Below are 18,529 nucleotides of genomic sequence, written 5' to 3' on the forward strand. Positions count from 1 at the left end.
AAATATACGTAAAGTACTAAAAGTGAAAGTACTCATTCTGCAGATTGGTTCTGCTGCTGTGGCTGAAAACTGATAGCATGAAGAATAACCCTAACCTGTCAAGTCATGGGCTACAAACCAAACAATAAACTGAATGATACTGAAACGATCCTTAATAGTGAGGGGGATCTGCTGGATGTGAAGATAATATATACTGTGGGAACTTTAATATGAGTCATTTCAATCCATTATTAATATGAAAATATTGATTTTAGCATATTAAAACCTATTCATCTAAATACTCCTCCTACGACAAAAAGCTTTAGCTAGACTGCATCATCTTAATATGGAGAAGCTCAGAGCACTTAAATGAAAAAGACCAGGCTGATTATGGAGTCTGCTCACAGTTTCATTTTGCCTGCCGATCATATGTGCCAAGATTGCCACTTAGCAGGTTTGAAGTCCAAGTGGCTCTCCAGTCATCAGGGTCCAGAGGGCTGCCGGTTCTTCCAGGTAGTTTTAATTCTAGTTGTGTGATCAAGAACCGATTTAGACCCGCAACCACAGGGGAGTGCAATTAACTACCTGACAGAAGAGGAAATCCTGCAGTGCTCCAGGGCTTGAGGACCAGATTTGAGGATCACTGGTCTAAAGCCTGCCTATGTAATTGGCAAAGACATTGTAATAAGTAGGGATCATCTCTTTAATCTGTCACGGCCTGCCACTTCCACTCACTCTCTGTCATGCTCTGCTTCCGCTGCAGCCGCTCGGTGAGCGTGGCTGCAGATCATGCCCCCAGGTGGAGGTTTTCTGGATCATTCACTTTGGATATGGTAACCAACAGCACTGTTCCAAATGTGCAAATTTAGAGCGAGATCATACCGCTCTCGTTAATACTCTGCCAGTGAGGTCCCTCTGATAGCACTTAATTGCTGGGTGTAGCCCTTTGCTAAATAAATTAAACAGGAAACAATTCATAAGCGGCTCCAGTGGCTTCCCTGCTGGCAATGGTGATAAATTAAATTGAAACTTTCAGGGGAGCAGTCATGCGAGACCGAACCACATTATAAGCAGTCACATTACCCTCAGACCAATATTTGCATTTACCTATTTGGGTTTTCTAATTCATTTTTTCCCTATCTGATTGTTCGTTCCCAGCCATGTCCACCAGAGCTCTGCGCTGTTGTCACTGCGTTTATTTGGGGGGAAATTCCATTGCTTTTTAAACTACACAAACTTGACTTGAATGTATAATCACAGTGTGTGACACTAGTGCCCTCTGGTGGTCTAATCCAGCTGGCTACATGTACTTTTTAATAGAAATCCTGCTCTGCGGGGGTCTGGTAGGAGTTAAGGGCGGAGACGATATAATTGCAATACCCCTGCTCTCAGCCTGGCAGTGGATCTTTTTTTGCACGGCGTTCACCCATTTCTCTCTCCCTCTACTTTCCTGTCAGCTCTTTAATAAAAGAATAAAGGAATACAAACTTATACAAATAAACCTTGAGAGCAACATGTATTTATTATCACTATCATTATACAATGTCCTTTTTTTTGAAAATATATATTTACAATTGCATAAGTGTAGTGGTTAACATGGACTCAAACACATGGCCAAAGCATGGGGTTACAGTTTGCATAATAAAGGCACTTTCTGAGGATGAAAGGAACACACATGATGAACATGGTCTTATTTGTGTTTCTTACATTTTGTTTCTTGTAGAATCAGAGGTTTGGAAGGGAAGACATCCTTGTCTAAATTTCGTATAAAACACTTTGGGGTATGGCTGTAGATTAAAGGCACAGAAGTCAAAAATGTTTACATAATGTTTGCTGCTCTTCAGGCAAATATAGGCTTATCCAGTTATGGTGACTAACTCTGCACTGGCAACAGCATCACTGTTTAATTTCTTAGAGGCTGAATTTCTCCACGTCAGTCGGATGGAGCTCAGTGCTGGTGGGGGTCTCCTCTCACCAGTGATTACTCTGAGCAGCCACTTCTAGATCAATAATTGGCGGTAAGCGACCGCTGGCCCCGCCCTCCAGGTATCCAGGCTTCACAGCAGGTGTGTCTGAGAGCCTCCTCTTGCTTTTTGTCAGGTCTGGACAGGAAGAGAAATAACGTAATAGTTTCACAGGAGGACAGATGGAGAAGCAGCTCTGAATCCAAGCTAGGACGTCCGGTTCTCACCTGAGATTGCCAATAACATCTTGCGTCTCGCTCCAAAGGTGGAGATGCCCACTTCCTTCAGATCTTCATCCGACAGAGTGAGGAAGGTCAGGTAGTCAATCTGGATGAGGACAGATAGCAGTGGTGTTACAGTTAGCGCTCATTCATGATGCACTTTTCGTTTAAGTGTGTGTGGCTGTTTTGGCTTGGATTCCTTCATGTACAGTATGTTCCCATAAAACCAAACTGCACTTGTTTTTCCCTGGATTTTATTTTTTTGATGTAACACAATTGCTTAAAATCATATTCCAGGTGGCAAAGCTATAGCTGGAAGGGTGGCTGAATCTAAAACCGTTGTTAATGTCCCGTGTAAAATCAAGGTTAATCTATTTTAATTAATCACATGTTTAGACGCGAGTGTAATCCGGAAAGAATATACTTCCCTTAACATCTTATCGTGAAGGCTGTTTAGTTGCATTGAAACATAATTTTGTAGGACACAGTGGTTTGTTTATATATTAATTATATTATATGTATATGTTTATATCTGTATGTTTAAAGCTCTTGACCCAGTTCTCCCACACAGCGTGTTAGTGATAATGAAGATGTATTTTCCCTCACTAATAACGTTTATTTATATATAAATGAATGTGTTTACCTCTTGTTGTTCAAACACATCGATGTATTTGATTAGTCCAAGTTGGCTGAGCAGCTCCGGCAGGTCATCTATCATCTGTGGGGAGGGGCTCCGCTGGCTGCAGGTCGACGCCCTCCTCGACGAGCACACACCTTCAAAGTAGCTGCTGTTGCTCGGGAAGCTCTCCGCTGGACATTAAAGGTCAGAGAAAGAGGTTAAAAATGGCAGGGAGAAAGGTGACATACTGTTTTGTTGAACTTAAACACACTTAGGACTTACAGGGTTTGTCATTTCTGCTTCTATTCATTGAGGATACAAATGCAGGGAAGGAGGATGAGGAGGAAGTGAAAGTAGATGGGGGTGAGGAGGGGGAGGAGGATAAAGAAGAGGAGGAGGAAGACACAGGCAGGAATGAAGATGTGGATCCATGTCTGTCCCTCCAGTTCTCACAGTTGCTCCGGTTGAACACCTTCCCCATCTGAGCAGCCCATGGCTATAGGTGACAAAGAGAAATTGTAACGGCATTAAATATAAAGCAGTTTCAAATATTTCACAGCAGCACCTTGCACTACTGTCCCCATCCCCTCCCTTTGTCTCTCTTCTCTTTGTCAGTGATACAGGTCATAAGTCAAACAGTTTCAAGTGATCACATCCTCTTGTGTGAGAGGGTTTCAGTGGACACACAGCCATAGATCCAAATATTTAACAAGAGATCTGCCCCTGTGTGCTGACCTGTGATAATAGCACTGTCTGACTGGACATTATCATGCAGTGAGCAAAGCAAACGCTTCCTCCCAGCTGCCTGGGTCTCAGGAGAAAATTGAACCTATTTGCTCTTATTAACTTAAGTGAGAGTGGGTCTATACCACTGGCTATAGAGCAGTAAGTATGCAGCCATTCAGGAGGCTTGAGAAGAGAGAAACAGCTCAGGTAAACAGGTTGCTAAGAGGTGGCTGTGTTGACTGAAGCGATGGTATCAAACCCAAGGTAATTGAACAAACAAATGAGCAAGTCTTAAAATCCATCTTGTTTCAGTTGTTTAAAGCAGACACTTACTTGTGCCTGTTGCTGGCTGATGCTGCTGCTCAGGTAGGGTTTGTAGCTGCGGCGGCTGATGTTGCGGAGCTCTTTGATCGCCTCTGCTGGCATGGACTTGGAGAAGCCGAGGCCGCTCCAGGTGTCTGTCGGCTTTTGGACTTCTGTGACCACAGGCTTTCTCAGCATGGCTGACACAACACAGTCAAACACACAGAGAAGGATACAGACTTAAAACCAGCATTATTTTTTTGCCACTTTAGGGCAGATGGTACAAGCGAAAAATGCAACACCGTCATATTGATTTTTCCACAGCGGAAACTAAGAGTCGTTTTAAGTTGTATTTCTAGCGACTTTTAAATCAAGTTTTCTTTCAAATGTGTTGCTCCCTGCCAACTCCTGAGAGAAATATGTGGCTCATAAAGTGTTACATGTTCCACTGAGTTTATCAGCTGGTCTCAACCTTGTCTGTCTGATGACTGGTGATGGATAGGTTGCAAAAAGTGGGTTCACTAAGGCTTTTACTAGAAACAGCTGCAACCAGAAACAACACTGATTATGTGTGTTGAGAAGGAACTAACAGAATATTTTTTTTAAAACACGGAAATGCTTTTCGTTGAAGGAAACTACAGTGGAGTGGTCATAATGTTTAGGTTTGTCACTATGAGTGTCTACTTTTACATTGCACATACTTCCTCACTTGATACATTGTTAATATAGGTTCTAGCAGCTTTAAGGTTAAATATTGAAATGAGCAGATACTTTCATAAAAACTGTACTTGACTTTAGTCTGCCTATTTTAAAAATGCATTGCAGGTTTTTCATGTCTCCTCCGATAGTGTAAGTTGGACAAGCTTGGCTCAGGTGGTGAATAATGAATCACACAGTGCCTCTCCTTGCCAGCATGTGGCATACCTAATCAAACCTAATTTCGCTGAGACAGATACACACTCTTAAACGACCAACAAGTGACCCTGGGCCTCTTCTGACAGTTGAACAGATCCATGTGTCAATGTGTGATAATAAACTGCAAAGTGCAATATCAATAGGATTATTACTGGTGGGTTATCACACGTGTGGTATGTGTGTGTGTGTGTTTGTGTGAGTAACTATCCCATTCATATACTGGCATATGGGTGTCTTAATGACTGTGAGGCAGATGGCCCATTCAAACTGCTAATTCATAATCCTATAAAGCAACTCTGAGGGAATTTAGTACCATTTGGCTACTGATCTTCCCAGTATCTCTCATTCTGCATGATGGATGAGGTTCTCTTTTCTGTGTGTGTGTGTGTGTGTGTGTGTGTGTGTGTGTGTGTGTGTGTGTGTGTGTGTGTGTGTGTGTGTGTGTGTGTGTGTGTGTGTGTGTGTGTGTGTGTGGGCACACACACAGCTGTGTCTGCATGCAAGTGTGTGTGTGTTGTCAGCATAGTGTATCTAACCCGTGTGAATCTAGTAGCAGTGCCAGTGCTCCTCTATTATAACGCTGGCACAGTGCATCCCATGAACAGGTCTCCTTCATCAGTTGTGTTGGCAGCGAGCGGCTCTGAAATGAGTTGCCTCCATCAGAGCCTGCCTCTGCTCGGGATATTAATGTGTTGCCTCCATAACGCACTTGAATAAAATAAATAAGCTACTTCATCCTGTATAATCATATTAAACATTAAATCCTGTTTTCTCAATTATATGACTAAAAAGTAGGCATAAATACAGCAAATTAAACAGCCCTCTTCATTTTGTTTTGTTTGAGGAACTGAGATAAAGTGCTTCTCCATTCTGTGCCCAGTTTACCTCCAAAAGCAACAGATTGGTTATATATAGGAGGCTTTTCATCAAGCCAAAGATAACTATACAGTAAGCATGTTGGGCCAAATGTGTTTTTAATATATTTATCTGCAGCATACAGCAACTATAGATCAATAAAGAGTATAAATGCTTGCTTAGCAGTGCCCTAGTTGTCGCAGCCTAAGTCTGTGCAGAGCTCTTGAAAGCACACTAAGACAGGAAGACATATTAAACATTCAGGAGCACTAACCTCTGTTTGCCAGCAGTTTCTTCCTCTCATAGTCATAATCCTACAAAGCACAAACAGGAAATGGAGTGGGTAAATAATGCATGAAATTGAATATTTGTTTATCTGTTCACTGAGCACAGGCAGGGGCACCGGACACTTTCTGCTGCTGCGGCAGTAAACCTGTTAATCCTCCGCTCAGTAACCTTTGAAGGTGAGGGATGACAAATGCGAAGGGAAGCAAACAAACACAAACATCGATTCTAAGATCAAATGTGCACCATGGCCAGGGATGTGCAAATTAATAGGTTACATATCATCACAAATCAAATGTTACAGCTGGTTTTAATCTATCAGGCATTACAGACATGTTCAGGAGATTAAGGCGTTAAATCGTGTTTCTCTTACTGGCATACACTCTTTTCATTATCTCTAAAACAACAAAGATTTTCATTGATTCAAAATTGCCTAATTTTCTTTCCAATAAGATTAATTTGTAGCAAAATAAGGTTGACCATAGGAGCAGTTCATCATTTCATGTAGAAACTGGCAAAAGAAGGACCTGTCCAACTCCATTTTTTTCTAACCTCAGCCGTGTATGACTCAGTGCGAAAATCCTGAGCGTGTGTCATATCTCTCCTCAGGCTGTTCCTCCGCTCACTCCTCCCTCCTTCTATCTCTGCGCTTAGCAATCTGGCACATTCAGGACACACACACACACACACACACACACACACACACACACACACACACACACACACACACACACACACACACACACACACACATAAGGAGAGTCAAGGTTAGTTTAGACTGGTATGGCTATACTGTATGTCCAACATTTGAGAACTTATCAGCACTAACCGAGTTGTACAACGACGTCGTCGAAGCAGAAGAGGCTCGTCCCACTCGTCGTGTGTGTGTATATATACACTTCCACACCAAAGTAGGTTTACAGTACTTTTATCCAACGTGACCTGAAGGTTCGTTTTTGTAAATGTTGAATAATTTTGTCAAAAAAGAGAATAGTTCAACGATGTTTAACACCAAAACCAATTCTTTTTCTCTTGCGTGTTGGAAAATTCATGTCAAGGGAGAAAAACTAGTCCGAGACCCGGTGAGGGGTAAGTCTCCAGCTCTGAAAATCTGCGAATGAGGTGCCCAGAGTGGAGTCGACTGCCTCCCCTCCTGTCCTGAGTTTCCCTTGTCTGTCGGCCTGGTGACCCTCTTCCAAACAGGTGAAGAAATTTTGTTGAAAGAAAAATTTGATAAGATCGACAGGTCAGTTTTGCTTAAGAAGGATTACATATTGTAGAAGTTACTTTTAATTGTTTTTCTTGAATGTAAGAGACAGAGGAAGTCTAGGATCTTTTATCTGGTCAGCCTCGGTTAGTCTTACTACTATCGCGAATGCTTAACGGTACAGTAGACTCCCCACACTCGTCAGTCGATGTACTCGTCCTACCCCGCCTCCCCGTCGGAGGTCTCAGGGCTTCGATGGTTCCAAAAGTGGGTCCCGTCTGCGGTGAGTTGTTCCCGTCCGCGATGTATGGTCCCTTCGTAAGTGACAATTTTTTATGAACAAAATTTTCCAGTGAACACTTCGAGTGACACAACCGATTGTTACTAGGGACTACTGAATGTCGGTAAAATTCTCAGGTGAAATCTGGTTGTTTTAGTATTGGATTTTATTCCCAACTGGAACACCCCCCCTTTTGATTACCTGTAATCAATAGTGCGTGTGTGTGTGTGTTTGTGTGTGTGTGTATGTGTGTGTGTGGACGTATACGGGTCTAGATATGTAGAACGATTGGTCTCTCCTCATTTCTCTTTTCCTTTAGCACAACTGGAGTAGAGATAAATGAAAAGCGACTCAGCTGCACCAAGAGACCTAGTGTTTTTACAACAGTTGACGTCAAAAGTCATCGTCGTCGAGAGAAAATTATCTAGGTATTAATCATTATCGTAGTTTACAAGACTCTGCCGTCATAAAGACGACGNCTTCTGTGACGTCACAGAAGTGTTCAAATCTGGATCAGTCTGTATCAGATCCGTTGCAGCCCCTTTTTAAGAGATTTGGGTATGGAGGAAAATAGAGAGGGTTGTGTTTTCTGACACTTGGTGAGTTCCCTGGAACACCGGGGACACATATTCATGTATAAAAGACGTACAAAAGTGCATTTTGCATGACAGATTCCAAAAGAAAAGTACCATTTACGTTTTCTCACAAACTAATGTTGCAAATCTGAGATGTTTAATAAAAAGAATAAGTGGAAAATATAAGGTATAAGCCTATGTAGTTCTCAGAGGAACCCAGAAACACGGGGCATAAGTGTGGCAATTCAGATATGATCTAAGGATTTGTGAAAGTTTAATGATTTAAAAACAAGAGAGAGAGAGAGAGAGAGAGAGAGATAGATATAGATAGATAGAGACACACACACACACACACACACACACACACACACACACACACACACACACACACACACACACACACACACACACACACACACAGTCTTTCATATTTGATGTCTTCCCCAATCAGCCCCTTTTAGTTCTTGCTCTCCTGCCATCATGTGATGTTACAGTGGCTGTTAGTACATGCTGTACTGTACCTCTGCGAGCTAAATTAAACCTTTGTACATTTTTCCAGACTCTGCCATGTTGTTTTTTTTCAGTTATGATGACAATAACTAATAACTAAGCACTTATATCTTGGACACTGACGTTGCTTAGTATTGATTATTACGTAATTTTAGGGGACTTCAAATAATGTGATTTATCATTTATTGTTGTTGTATTATTTGTATTCTGTCTAATTGTCTAACTAACCTTGATTCTTGCCCTGTTAGACTTTATTGTAGCAATGTCGCCCTGTTGTGAAATATCACAAATAATATCAGAAAGATCAGTGTTATGATACTGACAATATGATAGCCAGAACTGCTAAAAGATCTTTGATGAAATTGACAACTGAATCCTCCAACTGTGTGTGGTGCTCCTTCCAGTCGTTTCCGGTCCGCTCTCTGGGCTGGATGGAGATGGCAGAGCAGGACCTGTGTGATGGCAGGAGCAGTGTGGCCGTGCACCACTGTATCAGACAGCTGTCCTACTGCAGGAGAGACATACGGGACTCCGCCGGCGTCTGGGGGGAGGTCAGTGTTACTTACATTACACACTATGTATGCCATAGCTCACTTTTTACTTTGTGCCTGAGCAAAACACCTTGACACACACAGCCTCCGCAGTTTAAACGTCCATGTGTGTGAGTGGACTGTTTTCTTTTTTTTTTAAAACCAAATGTAATAAGAAGTTTGAAAGTGCTGCCCTATATGTGGATTCAATTGAGATGGGTTGGTAGAAACCTCATTTATTTCAAGAGATTTAAAATGAAGATAAGGAATACAGTCCAGTTTGTCTCACCTGATTCAAACCATATTGTGTTACATAAAAAAGAAAGGATAAGAGAAAAGTAAAAAAAAAAAAAATACAATTTGTGTAGCTGCGATATCTTTTTTTAAATGACTGGTTTCCTCACTGGCTTTTGGTGTTACAGGGTAAAGGGATGCTGCTGGTGCTTCAGGACCGCATGTTGACGCTCGTTGACCCTGATGATCACAGCTTGCTCCACTCTCAGCCAATCATTAGCATCCGTGTCTGGGGCGTGGGCCGGGACCACGACAGGTAGGTGGACATCACAATTATCCAACTTCTCTTTTGACACTTTTTTGTATTGATGTGCATTAGCCTACTATGGCCATTCTCGACACACACTGATGCATGCTGGAAGCTGATTCAGGAGTGTTCCCTTATCTTCAGATAATTTAAATCAGCCTCATTATTATTTAATGCATATTTGCACAGACTGCATTCAAAACTCACTTATGACGCTCATTGCTCCGTGTTTCCGTTCGAGGCCTTCAGTGAGCTGGCAATGTCCCACGATCTCAAACTTCCACTATTGAGCTGACAGTGTGCTGAAGCTAGCTCAGCCGCTAATAGGGGGGCAAGCTAAGCCCTCATTGATATGGACCCCTCAGGGTTTCCGTGGAGCAACCACTTCAAACACTCAAAGCCGGCACAAATCTGGACACATTAGTGCTGATGTAATATTCATATGTGCATATAGTTAGTAATATGTATGAGGCGTGGAGGCGCATTTGCGTATGTGCATTATGATAACATGCACATACCCTGATGATGGTATAGAAATCTTTTCTCGATGATAAATGTTAAACAAGTCAGAGCGGGTTGGAGGTTTCTGACATGTGTAATCAGCTGTTAAGAGATTGGCTAAAATGAATTTTGATCTCGCTTCACTTGCCTTTACTCTTAGTTTTCTATCTAGCTCCTCCTGTCTCTGTTTCTTTCTACATTTCTCTTAATTAGTATTTCTCGTCGTCTTTTAATTTCTGCCACGGTCTCATTAACGCACAGAGGGTGGTTGTTGGATGCAGCCTCCCACTCTTCTTCTCTCCTTGCCTCAACAGCAACACTGCCACAACATTAGTGGTGTGTGTGTGTGCGTGTGTGTGAAATAGAGAAAGAAGGTGAGAAAGAGAGTCCCTCCACCCTCCTCCGTCTCAGAGGATAGAGAGACTCCCTGGCTGTCTCTCTCAGCGGTAATGGATAAAGCGTGTAGTGAAGTGAAGAGGGGAGGTTCGGGCCAGTTCTCCCTCTTATCTCTTTTTCTCTCACTCCATCTCTCTCTCCCTCTCTCACAGTGTTACATATTCTCATCTCTTCATCCTCTCCTCCCACCGCTACTTTAAAATCTAAAGCCTGCACTTTTCTGTTCGGTTTCAGGCCCATGATTTCGAATGTATTATAATTCCACTCTAGCTGGGAATGTGTGTGACTCAGAACATATCTGATGCTCTGAAACCTCTTTCCATATGTTCAGTGTGTGTGTGTGTGTGTGTGTGTGGGTGGTGGTGGTGGTGGTGGTGGTGGTGTGTGTGTGTGTCTGAGAGAGACGAGAATATATTTAGAGGTCAGAATAGCTTAGTCCTGCCACAAGAGTGCACTATACTCAAAGCCAGTGCATTCAGAGGGAAGACGGTATACAGTATGTAGGGTCCTGCCCAGGAGTACTTTCTTTCCGTAGATGTATTATTGGTTTAGGTTGATCCTTTATTATCAATTAAGGAGCATTTTACAGCTTACTATTCTTCAGTCATTTATGTGCTTTGGAAACGCCTTACTGTGTTTCAATGCGACATGCACAAAAAACAGGTTGATAAAATGTTTTTTAACAAGAGTATACAGAAACTTATTGTTAGAGAATGCATAATCTTCACTGCTAATTATTGTATGGGATAACATGCATAACACATTTGCTCATCTCCAATTACCTTTTTCATCAGTAGATGCAAACTAAACTAGATTGTATATGCTCAGCATCTCAGAATGCTTTACAGCATGTTTTCGGATGTGAGCACATTATTGTATAATCAGTCTGCTTCCAGATGTGTAGGTGGTTTAGCTGATACACAAGAGACTCATCATTTGTCCGTGAATGAAATGTAAAATAGTTTAGTTTGCTGCTATGTATTTCTAACTGTATTATTTAATATATGTTGGTTGAGTTGGCTCATGTTTGTATAGTTGAGTCATGATTTCTTTATTTATGAATTGTATTTATCACTTAAAAATACTTCTAAACCTGCTAATGCTGGTGCTGTGGTATGTCTTCAGCAGTGTTGGTGAGATGATGCTGTCCTCTTGGCCGATCCCAGTTTGTTCTCCTGATTTAGTGTTCTTCAGAAACAATCACAAGAATAGCCTTAAAAAAAGAACTTGATTGATCTGTAAAGTCCTTGACCTCAACTCCACACAACACCTTTGGAGAGGAACCGGTACATCGAGTTAACACCCCTGCATGTGTGCAAATCCCTGAAGCCATGTTAATGCATCGTGTGGAAAGATTTGTAGAGCGAAGGCTGTTATAGAAACACATGAATGCTCATGGTGTTGAAATGACATGATGAGATACTATCTAGTTTATGACTGGCTGCGTTTCCCCTCAGACTGGTGGTTATATAATCGACTGAAGCTAGTCGAGGCAGACGGAAGAAAGACACATCTGAATGATGTGAAGTGAGAATGTGACAGAGAACAGGAGAATAGGAGCACAGAGTTCAAACAATGAGCTTGAGAAAGGGCAGCAGGGAAAGTGAGACAGAGATGTTTTTAAATGCTTGCATGGAGGGCACTGCAAAGTGTCCTGTGGTTCTCTATCCATCCATCTGAGGAGTGTTCTCAGGCTGTCCTCAATGCATCTCCCTCTCTCTCCTTGCCCGATTCAATATGAATGAGCGGGGAAGGACAAGGGGGGGGGGGTTGGGGTTCGCTCCTTGATGAAGTCATAAGTCTATATTTGGAGCACTCAGCAAGTCCTAACCCTGTGTGTGTGTGTGTGTGTGTGTGTGTGTGTGTGTGTGTGTGTGTGTGTGTGTGTGTGTGTGTGTGNGATTCTATTAAAAGAGAGCTGCTCTACTTGAAACTGCAGTGCAACATTTTTTTGATCCAGAGAACCACGTCGACTCAGCGAAAAGTAAATAGAGATGAGGTCAACACGATTTCTTTTCTCTAACTCCGTTCTCTGTGTTAGCAAGATGTATAGATCTGGCATATGCAGGTGTGTGTGTGTATGTGTGTGTGTGTGTAACTAATGTCCTATTAGTTCCCACAAGGTCAACCACTTATTTTAGGTTATGATTTTGTTGGTCTAAGTGACTCTTAAAATGGCTGTAAGTCATCAGGGATCATTGTTAGCCAACACAGTGAGCTCACAAGTGACCTTAACAAGTATTTTTTAACAGTGAATGCTCACCTGTATGTTAGCGCCTGCCCTGTTGAGTGGCGTCTGCCCTGGGTGAAAACCTTGGTAGCTTCGGGACTCTGGAGGCTGCCCCTCCGCCCCATCCTGCTCATGTAGCTGACTGCCTCACACCCCTCAGATGACATTGGCAAGTCGTAAGCGCTATCATCATCTGATTGGCCCGACTGGTCCTCATTTTCTAGGATCTGAAGGAGACCAGAGAATGTAGTTCTTTTTGTTAATTTTCTATTAAGATGTATACATTAGGAAGAATTCGTTTTTGACTGACAGCAGAATAGTTTAAAAATGAAAGTTGTTTTAAAGAAGTGACAAACCTTCTCCAGTGGCCGGCTGTCTGTTCCCTTGAGTCCTGTCCTCCCCTCGTCAGCATGAGGGGTGAGACCCGGTGGAGGTAAGGGGCGGGTCTTGGAAAAAGTCTGCACCTCTGAAGGGGGAGCTGGCCCAGAGCCTGATCAAAAAGAGGGGAACTGTACTTAAAGAGGTTTGCGTTCTCTTTTTCTTTAACCCAAAACCAATTTGTAGCAACTTGATAAGAGGAAAAAACTGTTTTAAATAAGTTGTAAATGTTTTTGCTTGGAAGTCAGTGCAACCTATTTTCATGACATTTGGATGAAACACACAACTTCACAGATATATATGTGTGTGTGCTGCTCACCCTGCTCGGAGAGACGAAGCTGCTGCAGCAACATGTTGAGCCAATAGCTGGTCAGCCCGCTGCCGGCCAGCATGGGGTCAGAGGTCAACTCGGTTACCTTGGCGATCTCACAGGAATCCAACCCCAGGAGCAGACGGCGAGCCTCATAAAGACAGGAGATGTTTCTTTCCAGACCTTTCACCACCACTGACTGATAATACAGAGCTTTAGTATTCAACACAATACAGAAATATTTCAATAAACGTGTTGTATCAAATCCAGCGAGTATTTCTTTTAGCTTCTTGTTGACTTCATAGCCCTGGATTCAAGGTGAATTTTAAAACATGAGACTTGTAGGCAACAAAGAACACGATTAATATTTCACTCAACAAACAACACGATTAACATTTCACTCTAGGTCAGGGTTGATTTTAACAAGAAAGCAGTTGTACCTTGCTGGTCTGTTTTACTTTGGGCTTGACACTAATGAAGACTCCCAGGCTTTGCATCATCGGAGCCAGTTTACAAGGATCTGCCTCCCCATCTTCACGCATGTCAAACATCAAACACACAGGCAGACAGTCCTAGATGTGCACAGATAAATAATGTGAAATAACAACAGATAAAGAAAACACAAAAAAAAGATTGACATATGCAAGCAATCAAAAACATTGATTGCACCTGCCTCCTCTCAGGATTGATATTTAGCATAATTCTACCTGAACAAACCCCCCACACCCCACTGTACCATGAGCTGCTGCCGAGCCAGACACACTCCGTCAGGGTTGCCCTGGATGAGCAGAGAGGGGGGGCTCTGAGGAGCGCTCAGGTCGGGGAGGATGATCTGGGTCTGGGTCTGGTGCATGACGCTCAGGAAGTGAGATCCGTTCTGCCCCAGCAGGAAGAGATGCTGCTGGGAGGTGACATCCATCTGACTGCTCACCACACCTCCTGTGACCTCTGATCCCAGCAGCAGGTCCATCAGGATGCAGGTCGCCTTCTGCCAGCGGATGATAAATACATCAATGAAATGATGGTAAACATTGGAAAACTCTTAGTTATCCCATCTATCCGAAACAAATTGATCGCAATAAGGCTTCATTCACTACAAATCGAGAGATTTGCTAGAGATGGCAAAAATACACATATCCTTTACAGAAGTAGAAGTACAGATACTTGTATTTAAAAAGTACTGATTAAACTTCTTTACTCAAGTAAAAGTAAAGAAGTATGGGTTTGAAATGTACTTAAGTAAAAAGTACCCATAACTATCAACTATTTTATAGAGTAACTGACCTCACTTTATATTAATAGAACGATAATGTCATTGTTAGCTAATGAATGTTTCGATGCTGAACAACGGCAAAATTATAACGTTTTCATTGGTCCCTCTTCTTTAGAGAAGGCCAGGAAATTATGGATACACGGATCGTTTTCAAATCAATAGGCACGCAATGACTCTAAATAATAATGATCACGCCACCAAACACAGATTAAAACTAAAGTAACGAGCCTGTTTTGAAAATGTAGGAAGTAAAAGTACAGGTATTTGTGTTAAAAATGTAAGAAGCAAAAGTAAAAAGTTTTCAAAAAAAGTAAAGTACTGATACCAAAAATATTTACTTAAGTACAGTAACAAAGTATTTGTACTCCACTACTTCCCACCTGTGGTCATAATAATCATCAGCTTTGAGCTTACACCGCATTCTGATGTGTATAAACTGTCAACTGGAATAAATGTTTCCCTAAAAGGTTTGAGACTAACCTTGACAGCAGCTGCGTTGCCCTGCAGGCCCCAGACGGTGCAGCAGCTTTCATAGAAGCTGGGCTGTGCCTGGGGATGAGGTGGCATCGCCCTGAAGCTCACGCTGACCCCCAGGGTCTGCACCACCTGCTGGATGAGAGGGGAACCTGCATCTGGCAGAGCCTGGGGAACCAGGCTGACTGGGAGGTCAAAGGTCAAGGACAATGGCTGCAGGTCCTAGGATGGTAAACAAGAGTTTGTTGGAGAGGAGGTAACACAAAAACAAGAGGCAAACACAGAGATGTATGGCTGTGGCTTTCTGACAGATATACAGTATGTGTATTTTTGTGCCAGCTGCTCTATTAATCATGTTATTGATTCCTGTGCCCTGACAGGAGTGAAGAAATTGAGTTTTGAGACAAATCAAAATGTATCCTGGGTAGTCTCTGCTCAGCCTGTACACGGATCACTCACTCTGATCCTCCTCCTGGCTTCCTCCACTCCGTCTATCGGCCCAGCGATGGACACCTGGTAAAAGTTGAAAACAATGTGATATTTTAATGAATTAGGTTTGTATTCCTTAGACTGATTGAAATGCTGCATTAATGTCTCTACATAGATCGTTACCTGGTTGCTTTTCTCTCCTGAACCGTTGTGTCGGTTGGAGTCGGGAAAATGGATGTGGCAAGATGTGACCTCCATCACCTTTTTGATGTTCCCACCACCTTTCCCAATCACGTGGGAGTGCTCTGTGTAGGCCACGTCCATCTTTAGCGTCACCTTGTTGACCTGGATTTTATTTAAACACTTTTATATAACTTTTCAGATTGGAATGGAGATTAAACGTGATGTGATGCAAACAGCAGCTGCAGAGTCTCTGCCTCCTACAACTTACAACCTAGAAAAAAGATTTCCCAAGTGACTTGCTATAACAGGAAGAAGTAACAAATTGGAAAACATGTAAAAGCACATCATCATCTCCATTGTTGAGATAGAAAGCACCAAAGCCCTCACCCTGGTTTCCAGCACTTCTAGTATCTTCTTTTTGGCTTCCAAAACATTGGCTCTCTTCCCCTCCACCTTCACGTGTGGATCTTGATGGGAACAGGAGTTCAGTTAGAGTTCATTACAAGTGAGTTTGTAACAGTCAAGGTGCAATAGTATGGGAACAGGAATCTGTGACAGGAGGGAGTGACAGAAATATCAAGAATGTGTCACCTTTCTTTGACTTGGCTCCAATTTTCAGCTTGGATGGCCATTTCACCTGAGTGTCAGTTTCTCTCATCACCTGTTGAATCACAGACAATAGGAAGGGTGAGAAAAAAAGATGGGGCTCTCATTGTATGCCACAAATCACAACACATACAATCAGAACACACACACAGACATAAACACATACAGACACACATCAGACAGCTTCGTACTAAGAATACAAAGCCTCATTTGCATTTCAAAGACTGCAATTATCTCCTCCATAAAACCAGTAATCACTGGATGCAGAGTATGGAACAAATATTAGAGCGGTGGCTGCTTATACTGCTTTGTAAGCTACATTTAACCAATGCTTTCCGCACTGATAATTATCCGTGGCTTTCACAGAGGAAGGCAGCTGGGTTTTCATTCGGTTCATGATCGAAATGTTTCCTGTTGTGGATTTCTACTTACTCTCTCAAAAAACATCTCTCCTGTCTCCCCATCTCCATGCTTGGGAGCTGAAAAACAAAGAAGAAACAAACTTGAAAAACACATAAACCCACATTTTAAAATGCCTGCAGTTGGATTTGTCACGTTGTGTTGTTCGGCAGCCTCAGTGTTCAATATCAAGCATGTGTGCAGAGTCAACACTTAAATGTTGACTTGTTTGAATTTTTCCAAGCGACAGGAACAAGAGGTTGCCGGGAACATAAACAATTTTAAAAGGCCATCGCTCCACGGTGACATTTACAGGGTACAGAGGGGGGGGTTGGCTCGAGGAACGCCCTCATCACTATGGGTTACGCTGGCCAGAGCTGGGGAATGAGAAGAGAACAGCGCAGGGTGGAGAGGGAAGGTGGTGCTGGTTGGGGGGGTAAGCACAAAATTAGCCTAGAGACAGCTAATCACATCAATGGCATTTGCTGACGTACAGACCTCCCACTCAACCAAAACATTCAATAACAACTGCAAGATCAAAAAGGAATGTGTAAAACAAATTTAAGAAAGGGGGCACTGCTCAGCCTATCAGAGTGGAGTCTGGAGTGCAGTCGTACAGGTTGTATCCTTAATGGATGAGATGCTCAAACAATCCCACATGTACCGAACTCCCTTTCCCATCAAGCGTCTGCTGCGAGAGGACAAACAGACAAACATCAGCCTCTATCTGCACAGGACACACACACAGTTTCCCCAGTAACACAAGGGAGGCATTTGTCATAAACCTGCCACGCAGCGATAACTAAAGGAAGCAGTTACGTCTGCTTCCCAGACAGGAATGATAATAGCAGAAAAAGTATTTTGGATGCATAAGCCATTGCGGGTCATAAATCCTGGTGATACAGCAGCAGGGGTTTGGTGCATGGCAGTTATACTGATGGAGACAACAAGAACGCAGCAAGCTGGAGGCCCTGACAGACACACAGGGTCAGGGAGATAACGCAGGTAGGCTACTATGACGAGCTTCACTAACAGAATAAATATCAGGAAAGCAGCTTATGGAGAGGAGTGAAGTCGATATCAGTGCCAGTCTGCATGGTATTTACAGTAATATGAACATCTCAACTCACTCACCATACAACATGTTCTCCAGCTTCTTCCTGTCGATCCTGAACCTCTCCTCCACCCACTCCGGGTCCGGACTCTGCTCTCTTGCATTCTCCTGCCCCGGCGCTGAACTTCCACCTACTTCCTCCTCTTCCTCATCCTCTTTCTGCTCTCTGTCGGGTTGGGCGTCACTGGGCTCAGGCTTCACTGCTGAGCCGGGTTCTACGCTAGTTTCCGGGTCAGGCTGCTGGGGTGCTATGGTGGCCGGGACCGAAGAGCTTTCCTCGGTGGTGGTGGTGGTGGTGGCCATAGCAGGACTGAGCCCTCGTCAGTGTTTGTGTGTGTGAGAGGATGCGTGCATGAGTGTGACCAAGGAGACCAGCCGGTAGAGGGGAAAAAAAGGGGAGAGAGGGGCAAGAAACACCCCCCTGTGTCTTTTCTTTAAACCCCCCGCCCCCTTCACTTAATTTAGTAGACAAATCTACCTCTTTCTCTGTCTCTTCAAGCTGTTTTAGGCTGTAGGGATTTGCTGCTGTGGCCTTACATTGCACTTATGTATAAACAAGGTTCATATATGTTCTGTCTGAGGTGCTCCAGGCAGACAAACAAAACTACAACTTCAGCTGAGGCTCACTCTGTTCTAAGCAAATCCTCTGTAATCCTCAATTCAATGTCCACAGATGGATAGAAAGAAGAGGCCTATGACAAGACAAGATACACACACCTTTCACCC

The 18,529-nt window shown here is 43.0% G+C and overlaps 1 protein-coding gene across 1 annotated transcript; it reads right to left on the bottom strand.

Moving 5' to 3' along the window:
- Positions 1–1,482: 1,482 nt before the first annotated feature.
- Positions 1,483–18,185, bottom strand: bicc2 (bicaudal C homolog 2). The gene is made up of 19 exons (XM_010778432.1): positions 17,824–18,185; positions 16,723–16,769; positions 16,276–16,345; positions 16,072–16,151; positions 15,685–15,846; positions 15,532–15,585; positions 15,079–15,294; positions 14,062–14,313; positions 13,766–13,897; positions 13,335–13,524; positions 12,994–13,127; positions 12,671–12,864; positions 6,420–6,525; positions 5,857–5,896; positions 3,843–4,012; positions 3,066–3,279; positions 2,808–2,974; positions 2,171–2,270; positions 1,483–2,081 (listed from the first exon to the last, which is right to left on the bottom strand). Exons 1-19 carry the CDS (start codon positions 18,104–18,106, stop codon positions 1,951–1,953), a joined length of 2,742 nt encoding a protein of 913 aa, XP_010776734.1. The 5' UTR covers positions 18,107–18,185; the 3' UTR covers positions 1,483–1,950.
- Between the last annotated feature and the right edge of the window lie 344 nt (positions 18,186–18,529).

Source organism: Notothenia coriiceps, unplaced genomic scaffold (assembly GCF_000735185.1).
Source record: "Notothenia coriiceps isolate Sejong01 unplaced genomic scaffold, NC01 NC01_scaffold00019001, whole genome shotgun sequence".
Classification (NCBI taxonomy): domain Eukaryota; kingdom Metazoa; phylum Chordata; class Actinopteri; order Perciformes; family Nototheniidae; genus Notothenia; species Notothenia coriiceps.